Below are 18,954 nucleotides of genomic sequence, written 5' to 3'. Positions count from 1 at the left end.
TCAAATAAATAAATAAAATCTTTAAAAAAAAAGTCTCTTATGGTTTGTCTCCCTCCTGATCCCATCTTGTTTCATTTATTCTTTTCCTACCCCCCAAACCCCCCACGTTGCATCTCCACTTCCTCATATCAGGGAGATCATATGATAGTTGTCTTTCTCCAATTGACTTATTTCGCTAAGCATAATACCCTCTAGTTCCATCCACGTCGTTGCAAATGGCAAGATTTCATTTCTTTTGATGGCTGCATAGTATTCCATTATATATATATTATATATATATATATATATATATTATATATATATATATACACACACACACCACATCTTCTTTTATCCATTCATCTGTTGATGGACATCTAGGTTCTTTCCATAGTTTGGCTATTGTGGACATTGCCACTATAAACATTTGGGCGCATGTGCCCTTTGGATCACTATGTTTGTATTTTTAGGGTAAATACCCAGTAGTGCAATTGCTGGGTCATAGGGTAGCTCTATTTTCAACTTTTGGGGGAACCTCCATGCTCACATTGTGATTTTTAATTTTTCAAGGAACTACCATAATGTTTTCTACAGGTGGCTCCACTATTTTACATTCCCACCAACAGTGCAAGAGGATTTCAATTTTTCCACATCTTCACCAACACTTGGTATTGCTGTATTTTTTTAAAGATTTTTTTCCTAAGACAGAGGATGAGCGTGGTGGGGGGTGGGCAGAGGGAGAGAATCCCAAGCAGACTCCCTGCTGAGCCCAGAGCCCAATGGCGCACCATCTCACGGCCCTGAGATCATGACCTGAGCCAAAATCAAGAGTCTGATGCTTAACCAACTGAGTCACCCACATGCCCCACTGTTTTTGTTTTTGTTTTTGTTTTTGTAGTAGTCATCCTATTGAACATGAGATGATATATCTTTGAATTTTAATTGTCATTTCCGCAATGCTGTTATTTGGCTTTTAACACCCAAGATTCACATTTTATAAATCTATGTTTTTTTCAGCCAGATTAATATTGGAAAAAATATGTCCCTCCACAAACTCGATGTAATGTTTAACAACATGATGTATAGAAAAGCCTTGTGACATTCCAAATGCATAGACCATTTAGACACATTTTTAGAAGTGACCCAGGTGTCAAAAGTAGGATAAGTATCTTGATAGCACAGCTAATTCTCAGTGTGAAACTTTCTCAATGATTGCATGTTTATCCTAAAGCCTTTTTTCCACATTTATCTTTCACGCGTAGCCCTTGGTTTTCCTGGTGCATGTTACCATCCCAGATGAGAGCACATTGAAGAAAATTGCAGATAGACAAGAAGATAACTAATATACAAAGCTACGGTTTATAAAAACCACATTGTTTGGTGGTCAAATCTATGTTTTAAGCATTTTACATTCAAACATGATAGCCTGTTATTGTTACATGGATAATTTATCATGTTTTTGTTAATTTTAGGAAACTGGAAATTTGGGGTTAGCATGTGCGTTATCATTTTTCCCATTTAAAAAATTGGAAAATGGGCTCCAACTGATGGAGAATGACTTTGTTTTCAGATAAGGGATACTGGTTTTACCTCTACCTGATTCTGATGAAAAACAAAAGTTTTTTAAACAGCCACAAACTTACAGAAAAGTTGGAAAAACGTTTACTCTTGAACTAAGGGTCAGTAAGTTGATACCTCACCACTCCTGAATACTTCAGTGTGTGTTTCCTACAAAGAAGGAAATTCTCCTACATAATAGTATAATCATCAAAATCAGGAAATTAACACCAATACCTACTACCAGCTAGTCCTTAGACCCCCATGTACTCTTCACCATTTGTCCCAGGAGTGGGCCTTATAGCAAAATGATCCAGGTTAGAACCACATGTTGTATTTCATGGCTAGGTCTCTTTAGAATGTCTTATTAGTCTTTCCTTGATTTTTATACCTTGACACATTTAAAACATAAATTAACTTGTACAAAGTCCCTCAGTTTGAGTTTGGTATTTCCTTATTATTACCTCTTATTCTGGACCCCTGTTTTTCATAGTGAACAAACCTATACGAAGAGTTAATAAACTAAAATGTAGACCAAAGAGTAGGAAATGATTTAAGACCCAAAATCACAAAAAGGAAAATAAAATGGATTTGACAATAAAATGGATTTCTCAACAGACTGAGAAAAGTTACTTGACACAGAACTAGAGATCAACATATAGAACATACTCCTGGAAATCAAACAAAACAAGAATACTGAGCCTCCTGTTATTTGAATAGGCAAATCACAGAAGAGGATGCCCAAATGCCAACAAATGTACAATGAGATGTTCAAACTAACTAGTAGAGGGGAAATGCAAAATAATAATGAAATACCACTTCATACTCCTCAGAATTTCAAAAGAAAAGTCAGGTAGGTAATGTCATTAGGCAAATAGATAAACTACTATGAATTCATACAATGGAATACTACTATACATTAAAGTTAGAAGCTAAGGACGCTTGGGTGGCTCAGTCAGTTAAGCATCTGCCTTTGGCTCAGGTCAGAATCCCAGGGTCCTGGGATCAAGTCCTGCATGAGGTTCCTTGCTCAGCAGGAAGCCTTTTTCCCTCCAGTTGCTGCCCCCCCTGCATGTGCTCTCTTTCCTTGACAAATAAAAAATAAAATCTTTAAAAAAAAAAAAAGTTAGAAGCTAAATACTTAATACCATAATGGCCACCACTTAGTGAAGTTGGAAATAAATGCATAGCACAATACAAATATATTTATATGCATTTGAGACATAATACTGTATATATTACATGGATAATTTAAGGATATATGTGAAATACATTAAAGCATACTCCTCAAGGGAGAGAAATGAGGCTCTGTATCCAAGATGAAAGAGGGAACCAAGGATTTTGCACAGACTTCTTGACAGTACACCATAAAATAAGAGGATTAAGTATACCTGTGCATCTGAGAACCAAAAGAAAATGAGGAGTTAATTTCCATAACAAACTATCAAAAGATATAAATTATATCCATGAACTTAAAAAATTATGTGACTATGGCAACTTTAACTTTTTTAAAGTGTTAAGATGACAATAAGCTAAATATAGTTGTAACCAAGACTGTAAATGTCATAAGTTCACCTGTCAAGAGATATATTAAGATAAAAACTTCATGTGTTGCACTGTTCTGTCATTAATTCCATGACACTAAATGGGTGTGTTGCAATTTACTTCAATTCTGACACCACATGGTGTTAGCACAGACCCCTCAAGTGAAGTGCAGAGTCCTTCAGAAGACTGTTTCCACTTGAGGCCTTGTTTGGTTATTTGTACCCAATACTCCGGGTTTTTGATTACTTGAGGCCCCTCCAGCCTCCAATTTCCAATTTTTCATAGCTTTCAGATCTTGACTCAGAGTTAACCTCAACATTTTTATTTTTTTTTAAAGATTTTATTAATTTATTTGACAGAGTATGAGAGAACACAAGCAAGGGGAACAGCAGGCAGAGGGAGATGGAGAAGCAAGCTCTCCACGGAGCAGGGATCCCGATGTGGCACTCGATCCCAGGACCCTGAGATCATGACCTGAGTCAAAGGAAGACACTTAACTGACTGAGCCACCCAAGTCCCCCTCAACACTAATTTTTAAATGATTTTATTATTTTTAAAACAAATAATAACCCATCCAATTCTCTCTCTCTCTCTCTTTTTTAAAGATTTTATTTACTTATTTATTTGAGAAAGAGTGACAGATAGCAAGAGAGAGCATGAACAGAGAGGAGAGGACATGGGGCTCCATCCCAGGATCCTGGGATCATGATGGGAGCCGAAGGCAGACATTTGACCAACTGAGCCACCCCAGCACCCTTAACCCATCCAATTCTTTTTTTTTTTTTTAAGATTTTATTTATTTATTTGACACAGAGAGATCACAAGTAGATGGACAGGCAGGCAGAGAGAGAGAGAGGGAAGCAGGATCTCCGCTGAGCAGAGAGCCCGATGCGGGACTCGATCCCAGGACCCTGAGATCATGACCTGAGCCGAAGGCAGCGGCTTAACCCACTGAGCCACCCAGGCGCCCAACCCATCCAATTCTTGACATTTATTCCCTACGTTTTCTGTCAGCATCCGCGCTAATAAATGCACTAGCATGTTTCTTAATTACTCACTAGATATTTGCATCTTAGTCTCCTCGAAGGCTCATGTGAGAAAACATGCATAAGTGAACTTTGCGTAAGTGAACAGACTGTTCTTTGCCTACTCAACAGTCATCCCTAGTTAGAAATGTATTTCTTTGCTGTTAACCAAATTTTGTTAACCCTGATTTTGTTCAGATACTGCGTGGAGAGCCCTTGAAACAGCGGAAAATACATCCCTGCTCCAGACCTAGGGAATTATTCATAATTATGCCAGTCATAGTAACCTAGTTTGGGAGAAAAATGAAACAAGGACAAATGCAAATTAAAAATACATCAAGGTACCATTTCTCACCTATCATACAGGCACAATTTTAAAAGATTGACCATGTACTCTGTTGGAGAAGCTGTGGGGAAACAGGCACTCTGCTACACTGTTTGTGGGAGTGTTAAGTTGCACAATGTCTACAGAGCAGAAGTTGTCAATATTTATGAAAACTACATATGCCTTTAATCTCTGACTCCTGGGATTGAGTCCTATGCCAGGCTCCCTTTCTCTCTCAAATAAATAGATAAATCTTTAAAAAAATAATAAAACACAGTATCTTAGGATCAATGGAAATTAGAGTTAGATGAAGAATCCAGATAACTCAAAAGTATTAGAATAAGCACCAAATGTTCCTAAGCTGTCAGAGGTAGGGCTCTCCTGAAGCTTATGACAAGTAATACATAAAGGTATATGTAGGGGCACCTCGGTGTCTCAGTCTGTTAAGCGGAAGACTCTTGGTGTCAGCTCAGGTCCTGATCTCAGGGTCATGAGATAGAGCCTCCTGGCAGACTCCGCGTTCAGGGGAAGTCTGCTTCCCCTGTCTCTCTCTCCCTCTGCCCCTCCTCCATGTGCACACACACTCTCTTCCTGAAATAAATAACTATAAACATTTTTTAAAAAGGTATAGGTATATTAGGGGGAATGAGATTATTGTTTAATTGTTACAGAGTTTCTGCTTGGGGTAGTGAAAAAGTTCTGAAGATGATAGTGGGAAGAGTTGCTTAACATAGTGAATGTACTTAGTGCCATGGGACTGTATGCTTAAAAATGGTTATAATGAGGCCACCTGGATGGCTCAGTCATTGGAGCATGTGACTCTAGGTCTCAGGGTTGTGAGGTCAAAGCCCATGTTGGGTGGAGAGATTACTTTATATTTTTTTTAAATTAAAATAAATAAATAAAAGGGGCACCTGGGTGGTGCAGTCCGTTTAATATCTGACTCTTGATTTCCACTCAGGTCATGATCTCAGGGTTGTGGGATTGAGCCCCAAGACTCTCTCCCCCTCCCCGATGTGCTCCCTCTCTCTCTTCTGTGTCTCTGTCTCTCTCTCTCAACTAAATAAATAAATGTTTAACATAAAATAAAATAAAGCCTTAAAAATAGAACATTTCTTTCTTAAAAATAAAATTAAACACTTTGTATCCAAGTAACACACTGTGTTAAATATTTGAAACGGGTATCTCAGGAAGCCTATAAATCGGTACTGAGGAAGTGAAAAACCCAAGAAATAATGAGCACTCAAATTCACATACATGGTATAAATGTCAAAAAATATGAAAAACTGCTCAACCTCACTAATTGTAAAAAAAAAAAAAATCAGACTATTTTCCACCTATCCTTTAGTGAAAGCAAACAGTGAATAGTATCTGAATGTATCAGTCAGGTTTGTGCGTAGATGTAACAAAACCCCCAAACGAACCTCAAACAAAGAGGGGCTTTTCCTCTCATAATAAGCCTGGAGGTAGGCGGTCCAGAGCTGCTATTCTGGTTTTGCATTGCTATAAGAAACCGAAGTTCTTTTCATCTTTCTTCTTAGCTATCCTTAACATGTGGTCTTTAGCATCTTGCATTTTTCTAGTGGCTTCAAAACGGCTGTTCCATCTCCTGCAATGAGTTCTAGGCAAGAGGATTTTAAGTTTACTCCCTTTAACAATCTTTCTGGTTCAGCCCCTTAGCTACTTCTATTTACATCTCTTTTACCAGAATTACACTACCTGACCACTCTTATGTAATTTTTTAAGCAGGGCATTTTTGTTTTTTACTCCAAACAGAATTGTATAGTGAATATTAGCTAGATTACAAGCAGTCTCTACTGAACCAGTGTTGCTTGGAATGAAAACTATGGTGTCAAAATCAAAATGAAAAGAACTATGATTTTTTTATTAATAGCTTATTTGTAGTGATTTGTAGATTTAAATTCAAATAAAGCATTTCCAATTTGACTTTCTTTCTCTCTCTCACTCTCTCTTCTTTCGTTCTCCTTCTCTCCTTCTTTCTTTCTTAGCTCCATACCCAGTGTGGAGCCCAACACAGGGCTGGAACTCACAGCCCTGGGATCAAGACTTAAGCTGAGATCAAGAGCCTGGTGCTTAACAAACTGAACCACCCAGGTGCCCCTGACTCTGTCATTTTAATTTCATCATTACTAATGGAGATTCTGACACAGAATTCCCTTTGTCAAATTCAATAGTACTAACTTTACCTTCCAATTATCAGAAAGTTTTTAAACTAGAAGTAAAGGTGTTTTATTTATTTTTTGAGAAGTATGGTGGTATAGAAGAATCATTTTTAGAACAATACAATGTATAATTTTAAATGTAGCATATAACTGAATACATTACAAAATTTAAATGATTCCCATTTCATATTATTAAATGACACAAAGCCATTTACATCAAGAAAAATTATCACCATTTATATATTTTAAAAGAACCTAGTCAGTTGTGTAAGAACAAAATCTAACATGTAATTTTAAGGCATGTAGGATCTGCTGAAGTCAGTGGTTTTAAAATTCTTTGACCAAAGGCACCTGGGTGATTCAGATAGTTAAGCGTTTGCCTTTGGCTCAGGTCATGATCCCAGGGTCCTGGGATTCAGCCCCAAAACCTGGGATTGAGGGACGCCTGGGTGGCTCAGTTGGTTAAGCAGCTGCCTTCAGCTCAGGTCATGATTCCAGCGTCCTGGGATCGAGTCCCGCATCGGGCTCCTTGCTCAGCAGGAGCCTGCTTCTCCCTCTGCCTCTGCCTGCCATTCTGTCTGCCTGTGCTTGCTCTCTCTCCCTCTCTCTCTGACAAATAAATAAAATCTAAAAAAACAAAACAAAACAAAAACCTGGGATTGAGCCCCACAACCTGGGATCAAGCCCCGCATCCTGGGATCCAGCCCCCCACATCAGGCTCTCTGCTCTGGGGGCAGCCTGCTTCTCCCTCTCCCTCTACTGTTGCCCCTGTTTTGTCCTTCACTTGGTTTACAAGTCAGTTGATATCAATATGTCTTCCAACCTCATTTCCCACCACATGACCTACTTCTCTTGATAGAAGTAGCTTTCCAGACCATTTCACACGTGTTCTCTACCAAAACACACAAACAAACAAAAACAGCACCAAAAAAACCTCCTTGCAACTTTTCTTCTTTTTCAGTCAACTTCAAGATTTTCCCTGGGAAGAAGTTTCAAAAGTCAATTCAAATCCCACCTTCGAAAACTTTCTGAAACTATTGCCCAAAGGCATAAAGCGTGCTGCCCTATTGGATAGGCACATGTAAAATATTTCTTCATTATTCATATTTCTTCTTACCGAAAAGGTAAGCCTTACTAAGCCCTTTTAATAGATGAGGAATCTGAGTCTGGAGGAGATTTGCTGATTGCCCAAGGACACAGCTACGAAGTTGGCAAAGCCAAGATCAGACGGCTTGCCTACTGCCTTCTCACTGCGTTGAGCTGCAGTAGTGTGTGCCTTCTATAGAGTCAGTACGGCTGTTTAGCACCTGATCTACAAGAGACGCGGCAGTTTATTAGCAGTTGCTCAATAAACATTTGTTGACTGTGCAAATCATTAGAATTCAGTAAGCTCTGCAGAAAATGCAGCAAAGAACACTGGAGCTGGAGGGGACACAGATTGTTATCATACAGAAATATCATGAAAGAGGGGGACCTGGGAGGGCTCAGTTGGCCAAGGGACTTCAGCTGGAGTCATGATCTCAGGGTTCTGGCATCCAACCAGCTTCAGGCTTCCCACCGCCCCCTCCCGAGGCAGGGTTGAGGGGAGATGGTCTGCTTCTCCCTCTGTCACTACCTCCACTCTCAGGCTCTCTCTCTCTCCAATAAATAAAACCTTAAAAAAAAAAAAGAAAGAAAGAAAGGGAGGCTTCGAGATGTTAGGGTTCACTGCTAGTTAGTGGCAGAGATAAGGCTAGAAAGAATTCATTTATACACCAAAGAATATTATTGAAGGCTTGCTACTGCAAAGCGCTAGACTCTGGGGAGACAATGTTGCCAATTCCTCTCCAGAGCGCTGAAATAATACTGCAGGAGACTAAGGTGGGTCTAAGTTCCCAGAGAAAAGGCTGTGAAGGAACGACCAGGAGATGTTAGTCCGGACCCCAAGCAGGGAGGGAAGATAGAGAAGGGAGGAGAGGGAAAAATAGAGCCATCCTCCGCGCCCTCCCCCGGGGCCGTTTATCCGCCGAGCCACACGGGGGCGCTGCACCCTTCCTCTCGTCCAGAACCCTGGCGGCGCCTCCTGCTCGCCTGTTCCCGGCGGAAATGCCCGGGCGATGACGGAAACCCAGAGGGAGGGGAGAGAAAGAGCGAGAGAAGGGGCGAGAGAACCGGGAGAGGCTGGCAGGCGGGAGGCGGCGGCGGCGAGTGGTTAGCGTCCGGCAGGTGCTGCGTCGAAGTCCCGCGCCGCACTCCCGCCAACCTCCCCGCGCCCTTCACGCACTCCCGGAGCGCGCAGCCGGGCGGGCGAGGGTCTCCTCGAGGCCGCGCTCCGGGAGCTGCCTGCTGGCCTTGGGCGGGGCGAGGGGCCCGCAGCCGCGCTCTCCCGCTCCCTCCTCTCCCGCTGGGAGCTGGCGGCCGCGGCGGCCGCGGGAGAGGGGAGCGGCGCCCGGGGCAGGGGTGGGAAGGGGCGGGGAGGGGGGAGGGAGGCGGCGGGCAAGGGGATCGGGCCGCCATGGACGATAAGGCGTTCACCAAGGAGCTGGACCAGTGGGTCGAGCAGCTGAACGAGTGTAAACAGCTTAACGAGAATCAAGTGCGGACGCTGTGTGAAAAGGTAAGAGAAAAGAGGAGAAATGCGGGAGCGCCAGGCCGCGTGGGGGCGGCCCCGGCGACTCCTCCCCTCCCGGGCCTGTCGGCGCTGTGTCGGGTGTTGCCGGTCCCGGACCCCGCGGGGCTGTGTCTCCGTGCTGGGACGCCCACCTGGGAGGCGGGACGGGCCATTCCAGGACCCGGCTTGATCTGGCCGCCCCGGGCCCCTCTGCCTCCCCTCCGGACCCACCCTGCGGCCCCCTCCGGAAACTCACTTCGCTGGCCTAAGGGACCGGTGTAGATGGGAGGGGAGACGTGGCGCCGGGAATCCACGCCCTAGATTTTATTGGGGTCACCGACGCTCTCCTGGGGCTTACTGACCCTAACATTTCACGCGAGGACTGGCGATCTCGGCGCCTTAGAATGCCGGCAAATTAATATAATGCAGTCTCTTGTTTGAAAATATACCGAAAGTTAACCTGGTGTTAGTGTCAAAACTTGTTAATAGATGTTTTCTCAGGTGGATCGGGCCCTGGAAAAGCTTACTTGGAATGTGTCAAGCGTTTGTTTTTAGAGAGGTGGGTGTAATGGCAGACTGGTTTTTAAATAGAGGTTGACTTTGGTTTAAACAGACGGTAACTAGTCTTCGTACTGACTCTTGGAAGCATATGCTGATTGTCAAAAACGAGACGGTATGTCTTAAGTTTGATAACAGTGATTACTTAAGATGATAACTGGGGTACGTGTTTTTGGTGCAGGATGGCCCGTTTCAGAAAGTTTTTTCTATTTCTATTATATGGGAAGTGTTTTGGGGTTTTGGTGGTTGTTTTGTTCTTTTCTATACGAAAGAGTAATACAATATGCAGGTGGTTAACTGCTTACGGACGTTCTCGATTGGGTGATCGTGGACTACTTTCTGAATTCTGTATCCATTGTTTTCTTAACCGCTGGAATTATTTCACTCTTACTCTTTCAAGTCCAGAATTTTTCTCGTCCAGTTTTTATAGTCTGGACTAAATAATTTTCACAAATTTTTCTGTAGAAAGGTGCTGTATGAAAGAGTAACAAAGTTATTTATTCTTAAGGTTGGGTTTGTTTGATTTTTAAGACTTTTTTTGTAGTTTGTGTTTGGAAGTCAGAATGCCTCAAAAATGCATTGGAGGAGGAAATAATAGGGCACTTTTAAGATTATGCAATTTAGTGATGGAGGAATAATAGCTAATATTAAGATAGGATAGTGTTTTTAACAAGTGTAATGTTACCTAAGATCTTTATATATTAAATAACTCTTTGTTAACACAGGAAAATTTCTTAAATAGAACTGCTAAGCCAATAGTGTTTTTTTTCCTTTCTGAAACGAACGTTACTTGTAGCTTCAAGTTGACGGTTTTCTTGTTTGATAACCTGTAATTTCGTGAGTCTTAAAATTTACATTTTAAATTGCTTTCTCAAGGTCTAGTGTCAACATTAAGTTTTAAAGTACCTAGTTTTGAAATTAGTTGAGCCTGTTAACCCTGCTATGAAAGTTAGATGTAGACTTGAAGTTTTGGACAAAGTTGGTGTTGAACCGGTTTTTCCCTTTGACTCTCTAATAATTTTAAGATACATTCCTAGAGAAGAACATTGTACTGCTACTCAGTCATACTTAAGTCTTTTTTTGTTTGTTTTTATGGATTTTTTTTTTTAAGTTTTATTTAATCTCTACATCTAACGTGGGGTTCAAACTCATAACCCTGTGATCAAGAGTGAGATGGCGGCTCTTGACTGAGCCAGCCCGGCACCCCTCAGTCACACTTAAATCTTGAGGAAGCTTTCTGTAATTGTCAGGAGAGATTACTTGTACTTCAGCTCTTACATAAATTGGACTACCAATCACTAGGACCTTATAGGTCTGTATTTAAGCTTGTTATGTTCCTCACTTTAAAAAAAAAAAATTGTACTTATCTACTAAACATGGAATTTTATTTTATTTTTATTTTTTTAAAGATTTATTTATTTGAGAGAGCACGGGATTGGAGTGGGGGAGACTCAGCGCAGAACCCCATGCAGGGCTCCATCCCACCACCCCGAGATCACGACCTAAACCATACCAAGTCGGATATTTAATCAAGTGACCACCCAGGCGCTCCTAAACATGAATTTTTAAGTGAAAAATCCCCAGTCATTTATGTTGGCCTCCACCCCTTGTTGCCAGTGGAATGGAGAAGTGTAGTATTCCTTTCTCGCTACCCTTTTGTGCAGAGCTTAGTTTTACAACTGTCTTCTAGCTGCTGTGGCATTTCTTGGTGGCATATATAGTCTATCTTCCTACTTTAGTCTTTGGTTCCATTTTATATCCCTATCCCTAACATTATTTTTCCTGACAAGTGTAATGTTTACTTATTGTAAACTCCGGTCGTCTGCTATCTGAATTCAAACCCTGGCTTCACCCAGTTTCTTTGCACCTGATTTCTTTTTTGTAAGACAAATGTAATTATTTGCCTATCTTAGCCTAGGATGCTTGTGAATATTAAAATAATACCTATGTAAAGTACCCCTAAGCAATAAGTATTTTAGGAAAAGCCAAATAAAAATAGCCATTTTATCTTGTTTTGATTCTGTCATCTCATTTTCTTTTGGGAAAAGATGCAAAATAAATAGGTGTATTGACATGACTTCTCTATGGAGAATGTACTTCAAAAGAGGTTTTATGTATAGAGGTTGTAGAACCCTGAAAAATACAATTGCGGTATTTCATGTGGTCCCTGTTACCTGAAGCACAAAGTACTAGGATTAGTAGCAATTTTGTGAAGTAACTTTAAACTCTTTGCCATCTCTCCTTAATACTTCCTCTTTCTTTCCAGAGAATGAGGAATGGCAGGCATATAGAAAGAATGTAAAAGAAAAATAAAATGTTAAACCTAGTTACACAAATCCTCTTTTTGTTTAATTCTTTGTGACTGGATTGGTTGGTTTTTTGTTTTTAATAGCATGATTTTTTGGAGTCTCTTGAAAATATTACTCTATAGGAAGTTCCATTATATGGTGGTGATTTTTCCCCTCAAAATGAAATTCCTGTTCTAAATCGGGTTGCTTAAAAACTGAGGGAGTCAGCTGAAATTGAGACCAAAGTGGTACTGATAAAAGCCCTCTTTTAAGGTAGTGGCAAGACTAAGATCCATCCTAATGCCAAATGGCGAAGAACTACAAAAAAATACAGGTATGGATGGTCTGTCCTTTGAGGTTAATTTCTGTGCAGAAAAAAATTGTTAACATAAAATAGTAAGACACATCTTCTGAGAGAACTAGCTCTTAAATTAAGGCAGTCCTGCTTTTGAAGCTAATTGCAAATTTGACTTATGTGTATGGAGAAACTGTTTCTGTGATTCATTTCTAGAACAGCAGTGTGTACAGTAATTTTAAAAGATAGTGTGCCTGGAGAGCCAGTCTGGCGCTGTTCAGGACATTGTGTGACTAGAACTATATTTAACTCTTGGTAGCATTGCAGGAAGAGAAACTTTTTAGGTTCTTTTACCTGATAAACTTTATTTTATACGGAAGAACCTGGGTAATGATACTGTAAGTAGATAGGAAATTTAGCCTGTTTGTGTGCACGCACATCTTTAGTCTGATGATTATAAAGTACCTACTTAGAAAAATTCTGAGGCTTTTGTAGGAATATAAATACATAAATAATATGTAAGACTAATGGATAGTTTTCTGGATTGTGGCTTCAGCCTTGAGATAGAAATATCATTAGGATATTAGTTACCTCATTAATGTGAAATAGCATGCTTAAATTCCTGAATGCCTGAAACCATCTTAATGAAGATTAGATTCTAGTAAAAATGATTTTGTGTATAGGAAAAATCTCTTGGATTACGGTTTTCTTTGATAGGTTGTATCTAAAAATTAGGGTCTTAACAGGCAGAAAGCCTAACTAGTACTTCATTTTAATTTCCCTTGAGCTTTGGTGGTCCATCTGACAGTCTAAAATGTAATGATTTAGAAAGTAGTTGCTTCCTTTCTTACTGTAACACAAAATGACCTGATTACAATGGAATATGAGGTTAAAACCCAATTCTGCTGACTGAACTAATTGTTTTCCACGCGTATCTAAGCCAGCCTCTTAGCAGACAGATAAAGAAACTGAAGCAAACTAGACTAGCATGAACTGTTAATGACAAGAGCAGACTTTTAAAAATCAGTTCATTTCTCAACTTTATATATGATGTGTGAAACAGTATCTGTAGGTAGATAAAAAGAAGAGTCTACATTATATATTGTTTTTTTTTCCCACATGGAGTAGTTTTTTGGTAGCATATGTCTTCTAATTTGAAGACCTGCGGAAATTTTTTCTTCACCATCTTTTCTTCAGAATATATACTGTGAGAGACCTGAATGAAATCCTTCTTTGGTAAAAGGAAACCAAATACCAGACTTTGAAGATAAAATTAGTGCCAAAACAATCGCTGTGTTTTAGACTATATACACTATATTTGTTTATGGAACTTAGTCTAAGAAGTATGGCATTAAAATCATAGACATATAAAATCAGTCAATGGATTATCTATTGTGTATGAGAATTTGAGTTTACTTTAGATTAAATAGGAAATTTGAGTTATTTTGAACTGATTTCCTTATACTAATTCTTCATGTAAATGTAAGTTAAATGTAAACCTGATCTTGGTTCTTTAAAGTAACTTGCATAAATAAATATTTTCTTTCGCAGTATTCCTTTACTAATGATTAAATCTTGTCTCTGCTTTCTATAACATTACTTTTCAAATCTCAATTTCTTTAATAATCATATTAAGCTAGGAAATGGGGAAGCTCAAGCTTAGAATTGGTTTGCTGTCTCTTGTAGTCTGGGACAGTTATTATGCCTTGCAAACTGCCATTTGATTGAAATAACTTTTGCACAAAAAAATTAAATGGTAATCTTGAGGTGCAAGCTGAGATAACTAACTTGTACTACGATAGCACTATGATATAGTACAATGGAAGTGTGCAAAATTCCATTGAAGATCTGCTAAATAATGTTTTATACAAGGACAGTCATCTTATTTTGAGAATGGGATGGGAAGGTGAGACTGTCTTGACCAATTCAGCCTTTTTTTTTTTTAAGATTTTATTTTTTTATATTTAGAAATAAAGAAAGCATGGGGACAGGGGGGCAGAGGGAGAAAGAGAATCTCAAACTTCTTGCTGGTTGTGGACCCCCATGTAGGACTTGATCTCACCATCCTAAGATCATGACTAGAGCAGAAACCAAGAGTTGGACGCTCAACCGAGCCACCCAGGCGCCCCTCACTCATGCATTCTTCTGTGAAACTTTGTTTGAAGTGACTTTTCAGCATGTGATTTTTTTTTTAAGATTTTATTTATTTATTTGACAGACAGAGATCATAAGTAGGCAGAGAGGCAGGCAGAGAGAGAGAGAGGGGGAAGCAGGCTCCCCACCGAGCAGAGAGCCCAATTGAGCCCAGAGGGCTCAATCCCAGGACTCTGGGATCATGACCTGAGCCGAAGGCAGAGGCTTTAACCCCCTGAGCCACCCAGGCGCCCCAGCATGTGATTTTTTTTTTTTTTAATGTGCCAAGATAGTGTGTAGGCTATCCTTTAATTTTGCTCTTTCCATTTCATAGAGAGGAAAGTAGTTACAAAGTTTCTTCTACCTTTGATAGATTTCCCATGTGATAAGTTATTTCTGAATAAGGAGAATTGGCTCAGTGCGGTCTTGCCTTTGCTTTGGTAGCAAGAGAGGCACTTGTTCTGTGGGAAATGAGGGAAAAAAAAGAAAAGAGTGACTGAATAAATGCTGTCATTGTGTTTTTGCACCATAAATTCAGCGAATTTTAGTTGTACTCCTGTGTGCCAGATGCTGTTTAAAGTGCCAGAAATTCAGCTGTGAACAGAAGAGGAGACAGATGATAAACAGACTTAATAGAGTGCCAGACAGTGATTCTTGGTAGGAAGAAAAAGCAGAGGATAGGGGAGAGTGATGGGCTTGAGTTTAGGAGGCTCTTTTAATAGAGTGGCCAGGGGAAGTGTTGCAGATTACTTGTAAAGGTGGTTTACTTTCGTGATCTGAAACGGTATTGCAGGAATTAGAAGGCACAGTTCCCAGGACTGCTCTCAGTTGTGACACCAATTGCATGTTCAGTGGGTTTCCAAACTGCTCTCCCAAGTTCAGTAATTCACAGGAAGCCCTCACAGAACTCACTGAAAGCTGTTATACTCGTGATTGTAGAAAGAATAACAGATTAAAATCAGCCAAGGGGAGAGACACGTAGGGCAGAGTTCAGGAGGGCCTAATACCTTCAATCTCTAGTTCCTTCAGAGGCAGAACAGACACTGAGCCACCCAAAGCTCTCATCATAAATCACCTTGTTAGACTATCCAGTGGTCAGAGCCCTCACGCAAAGATACTCACATGAAGCAGGACTTTCTGGGGCCTGGCGGTCACCTCCCAGGAGGCAAGAGCAGATGCCAGACCACTCTGTGGGTAAGGTTCTTAACTGCACAAATTTTTACTCCGTAACAAATTTAGGTGACAAGACAGTTAATAAATAAGTGAAAAATAATGCCAAAATAAATGAAGAAAACATTGGGTAGATTTATCAGAATCATAGTGTGTAGGATATGAGAATATTTTCCTGCTAATTAAGTTGTGTATTCTTTGTTATAATTTCATAACATTTTCTTGATTCTGTTAACTCTTTGAAAATGCAGAAAGTTAGCCATTTAATGTTTAAAATACTCTTTCCCTTTTAAAAAATTTTCTACTGGATATTTTAGCATTTTTGTGTAGTCAGAATGTTCCAACTTTTCCTTAAGCTTTGTGTGTGCGTAAACATCACTTGGAAAGGAAATAAAAAGTTCAGGTTCCTGGGGCACCTAGGTGGCTCAGTGGGTTAAAGCCTCTGGCTTCGGCTCAGGTCATGGTCTCAGGATCCTGGGATTGAGCCCTGCATTGGGCTCGAGCCCTGCATTGGGCTCGCTCAGCGGGGAGCCTCCTTCCTCCCTCTCTCTGCCTGCCTCTCTGCCTGCTTGTGAGCTCTGTCAAATAAATAAATAAAAATCTTTAAAAAAGAAAAAGAAAAGAAAAAGTTCAGGTTCCTTAATTCCATCCCAGAGACTGATTAAGGCTTGGCAGGTTCAAAAATCTACATTTTTAAAGATATCACAAGTCTTGTTATCTAGAAATTCCAGACTGCATTTTGAGAAATGCTACTTTGAGGAATATGCTAAGATTCTGATTTACCTTTTTTCTTAAGTTTGGATCAGCTTCCAACATCCGATTTCTCCTTTGTGCTTTCAGTGTTGCAAGATGTCTCTAAGAGCTTCTTTACTGAGATTTTTGCCAGTGTCACTTCTTCTGGGATATGTTCATTCTTTTCCCTACAACCACTTTCCTTGTATATGTCAATAAGTTTCCGTATTTATATCACTTAGTCTGTTTATTTCCTGGTTGCATATCTAGAGTCTCTCCAGGGGCAGCAGTATCCACATCCCACAGTCAGCCATTTCTTCTATATATTTGTTATTTGAATTTCATTTCCAGTTTTACCACTTTTCCATTTCTTTGCTACAGTTTCATCATTGTTGACCAAATCCCTCTTTTGAGTATCCATTTTTGTAAAAACGTCACATGAGTTTATTGCTAAAAGGTAAGGGGGCAACACAGCTATAACACTTTGCTGTCTGGGTATAAACTAATAACAAATGTGCTATGACCCATCCCTAAAAGATTTTGAAAGAAATTATTTCAGGGGAGCCTGAGTTGTTAAACGTCTGCCTTCGGCTCAGGGCACGATCCCAGGGTCCTGGGATGGAGCCCCACATCAGGCCTCCTGCTTGGCAGGAAGCCTGCTTCTCCCTCTTCCACTCCCCCTGCTTGTATTCCCTTCTTGCTGTGTCTCTGACAAATAAATAAATAAAATCTTAAAAAAAAAATTGATTGGCTGTTGATCATGATGCTGCATTTTTTGTTTATGTAGTGATTTGTATGTCAGCAAAATTTTTAATTACAGTAAATATACTGTGGTGACTTAAATTTGAACCATGTTGTTGGGGGCCCAATTTAACTAAATCTTGGTGACTGAAATTTGTGCATATGGAAACTAAGACAAAGTGAGAACTGCCTATTTTAAAGAGAAATGATTGGGTAAGATTCAAATCCACTAAATAATTTTGTTCTAACTCCATTGGGCTACAGTAGTATTTCACACATTTTCATCACCCTGGGAAAGAAACCCTGCCTATTAGCAGTCACTCTCCATTCTTCCCGCCCTCATGCCTTGGCAACCACTAATCTGCTTTCTTTATAGATTTGGCTATTCTAGACATTTTATATAAATGAAATCACACAATATATAGTCTTTCTTCTCTGGCTTCTTTCACTTGGCATAAAATGTTAAGATTCTTCTGTGTTGTAGCATATATCAGTACTTCATTCCTTTTTATGGCTGAATAAAATTCCATTATATGGATATAGCTCTGTGATTGTTTTTATAATTAAGTTATTGCCATCTGGATTTTTTTTTTTTTTTAAGTTTAAAATTATTTTTTTCAGATTTAAAAAGTAATATACTCTTAGGGGCCCCTGGGTGGCTCAGTGGGTTAAAGCCTCTGCCTTCGGCTAAGGTCATGATCTCAGGGTCCTGGGATCGAGCCCCGCATTGGGCTCTCTGCTTAGCAGGGAGGGAACCTACTTCCTCCTCTCTCTCTGCCTGCCTCTCTGCCTACTTGTGATCTCTCTCTGTCAAATAAATAGATAAAATCTTTAAAAAAACATTTTTAAAAAAGTAATATACTTTTAAAAATTTGAACATTTATAAATGTAGGGGAAAGAACACAAATGCTCTTCAGTGTTGCACCTACCTTCCCCATCCACGGCCCTCCTACCACAGAGACAAACATAGTTTTTTCACTCCTTGTTCCTGATGTGCAAAAAACATGTGTTGGGGAACGGGGTATTTTTGGTATATTCTTTTTATTAAAATGGGATCATTGGTATAACATTCTAAAACTTTTCCCTGAGTAATAGATTTTGACTTACGTGCATGCATGTACCTCATTCTTTTTTTTCTTTCAACAGAGTATGATTTATTCTTATGTATGTTTCCAGGCTTGAAATTGCTTTGTACACAGACACTTGACTGTTGCTGAACTGAAAGGAAAGGTTTGCTTCCTTGCATTAAAAAAAAAAAAAAAAGGCAGCTGTCCATTATTATTTATGGAAGAACCTTGTAACTGTATGGTTAAAGTCAAAAACACAAGAAATAGCAAGTGTTGGCAAGTATGTAGAGAATAAGGAACCTTTGTGCACCATTGGTGAGAATGTAAATTGATGCAACCTGTGTGGAAAACTTTGGTGAGTTTTGAGTTTCCTCAAAAATTAAGAATAGAATTATCATGTGATCCAGTAATTCTACTACTGAGTATTTATCCAAAAAAACCAAACACAACTTAAACAAGATCTGTGCACCCTTGTTCATTGTAGCATTATTAAAATGGAAGCAGCTGCAGTGGCCAGTGATAGATGAATGGATAAAGAAGATGTGGTACTTACATAGTGGGATATTACTCAGCCATAAAAAAGAAAGAAATCTTGCCATTTGCAATAACATGAATGGCCCTAGAAGGTATAATGCTGAGTGAAATAGAGAAAACAAATACCATATGATTTCACTTATAAGTGGAATTTCAAAAACAAGACAAATGAACAAAGAAAAAAATGAGATGAAAAACCAGACTCTTAAATACAGAGAACAAATAACAAATT

The 18,954-nt window shown here is 39.6% G+C and overlaps 1 protein-coding gene across 1 annotated transcript in view; it reads left to right on the top strand.

Annotated features, from left to right (window-relative positions):
• Nucleotides 1-8,751: 8,751 nt before the first annotated feature.
• The window catches only part of PPP2CB (protein phosphatase 2 catalytic subunit beta), a 36,245-nt gene continuing 26,042 nt past the window's right edge, over nt 8,752-18,954 (top strand). Inside the window, exon 1 of the mRNA XM_047716762.1 lies at nt 8,752-9,210. Coding sequence (XP_047572718.1) covers nt 9,109-9,210 — 102 coding nt within the window. The 5' untranslated portion in view covers nt 8,752-9,108. The remainder of the gene's footprint in view (nt 9,211-18,954) is intronic.

This window comes from Lutra lutra, chromosome 2 (genome assembly GCF_902655055.1).
Source record: "Lutra lutra chromosome 2, mLutLut1.2, whole genome shotgun sequence".
Lineage (NCBI taxonomy): Eukaryota > Metazoa > Chordata > Mammalia > Carnivora > Mustelidae > Lutra > Lutra lutra.
This window is presented reverse-complemented; position numbering and strand designations above follow the sequence as displayed.